The 1,425-nt window shown below is 49.0% G+C and overlaps 1 protein-coding gene across 1 annotated transcript in view; it reads left to right on the forward strand.

Moving 5' to 3' along the window:
• Psme3 (proteasome activator subunit 3) overlaps window positions 1-476 on the forward strand; it is a 6,259-nt gene extending 5,783 nt beyond the window's left edge. The window contains exon 11 of the mRNA XM_005369060.2: window positions 238-476. Within this exon, the coding sequence (XP_005369117.1) occupies window positions 238-318 (81 nt within the window). The 3' untranslated portion in view covers window positions 319-476. The remainder of the gene's footprint in view (window positions 1-237) is intronic.
• Window positions 477-1,425: the final 949 nt, after the last annotated feature.

Genomic DNA, 1,425 nt, shown 5'->3' on the forward strand with positions numbered 1-1,425 from the left:
TGCGCCACCATCGCCCGGCGAACTCAGGACCTCTGGAAGTGCAGTCAGTGCTCTTAACCTCTGAACCATCTCTCCAGCCCTAAAGGACTTCTTATACTTGTTAGTGTGGTAAATACTGGTAGCCTGCTCAAGAAATGAATATAGGGGATCAAGTGATAGAATTAAGGTAACACGTGTTATTGCTTGATGAGGTAGAGGTTGAAGAAATGAATGATTCCCTGGCCTTTCCTTTCCCAGGTCACTCTACATGACATGATCCTGAAGAATATTGAGAAAATCAAACGGCCCCGGAGCAGCAATGCAGAGACACTGTACTGAGGCAAGGGCCAGGGCCAGGGGACTCTGTGAGTCTGGCTCAAGACCGATATTGCCTTGGTTTGTTACATGACTATCGTGATGGGGAAACTGGCTGGAAATAGTAACCACACCTCTCTGTTGTTTTTAGTTAGAGTCTAATGAAACTCTCATCTAGTTCTGTGATGTGTTTACCTCTTTTTTCAGGCCTCAGGAACTCTTCTATCTCCTTGCCCAAACCCCACACCCAGCCTGTCCTAATTTCTGGAGAACTCCAGATTTGTGCGAGATATTGGCACAAGAATTGTGGGGTTTTTGTTTTTTCTTCCCTTCCCTTCCTCCCCCTGTTTTAAGTTTTGTGTTAAAAGCTGGAGGAACTGTAGGGAAAATGTTAGGTGTCTTTTAGGAACTGGGGGAGTAGAGGTGGAAGGACATCTTCCTGTCACAGGCCAGTGTCTCTTGCTTCCTCCCCACTGCAGCTGCCCTGGCGATGCCCTGGGGCTCTCCACCTGTGTCTACCCCTCCTTGAACCTGACCGTGACAAGGGATACCTTAGGCCTTCAGCTGCATCCCTAGAGCTGCTCTGGATGTTTTTATAACTGGGGTTTTCACAGATACTGTGTACACTTGTACACACGCATAGGGACATGTAAACATGCTTCCTGCTCCATTATAGAACGTAGCCTTCCTTCCTGCACCACTACCCCTTCAGCCCCTGTCACACACGCAACACCTCAGCAGGTGACAGTTGTCTTAGTCATCCACCCAGGCAAGTCCCAGGCCCACCCTCTCTTCTGATAATGTAGCCGTTGGTGCCCAGGGTAAGTTGAAGGAGAGCCGAGGAGCAGAGGACTCATGAAGGCCTTTCCTCTGTGACTCAGGTTCTTTGGTGTTATGCAAAAGCTGGCCCCTCTGGCCCTCACTTGCCCTTCTCCCAGGCCAGCTTGTGCATTGGATAGGGTGTGGGCAGCTATGAGGTCTAGAGGCTGCTACTCCTCGCTGTGCTTTCCCTTTGGGAAATATTTCTCATATTTATAGTATTGTGCTTCCAGGGAAAGCAGTAATTCATGTGTATATGTATCTGTGCACATACACACGTGCCCGTGTGTGTGTGTGTGTGTGTGTGTGTGT

The sequence above is a fragment of the Microtus ochrogaster genome, unplaced genomic scaffold (genome assembly GCF_000317375.1).
Source record: "Microtus ochrogaster isolate Prairie Vole_2 unplaced genomic scaffold, MicOch1.0 UNK44, whole genome shotgun sequence".
Lineage (NCBI taxonomy): Eukaryota > Metazoa > Chordata > Mammalia > Rodentia > Cricetidae > Microtus > Microtus ochrogaster.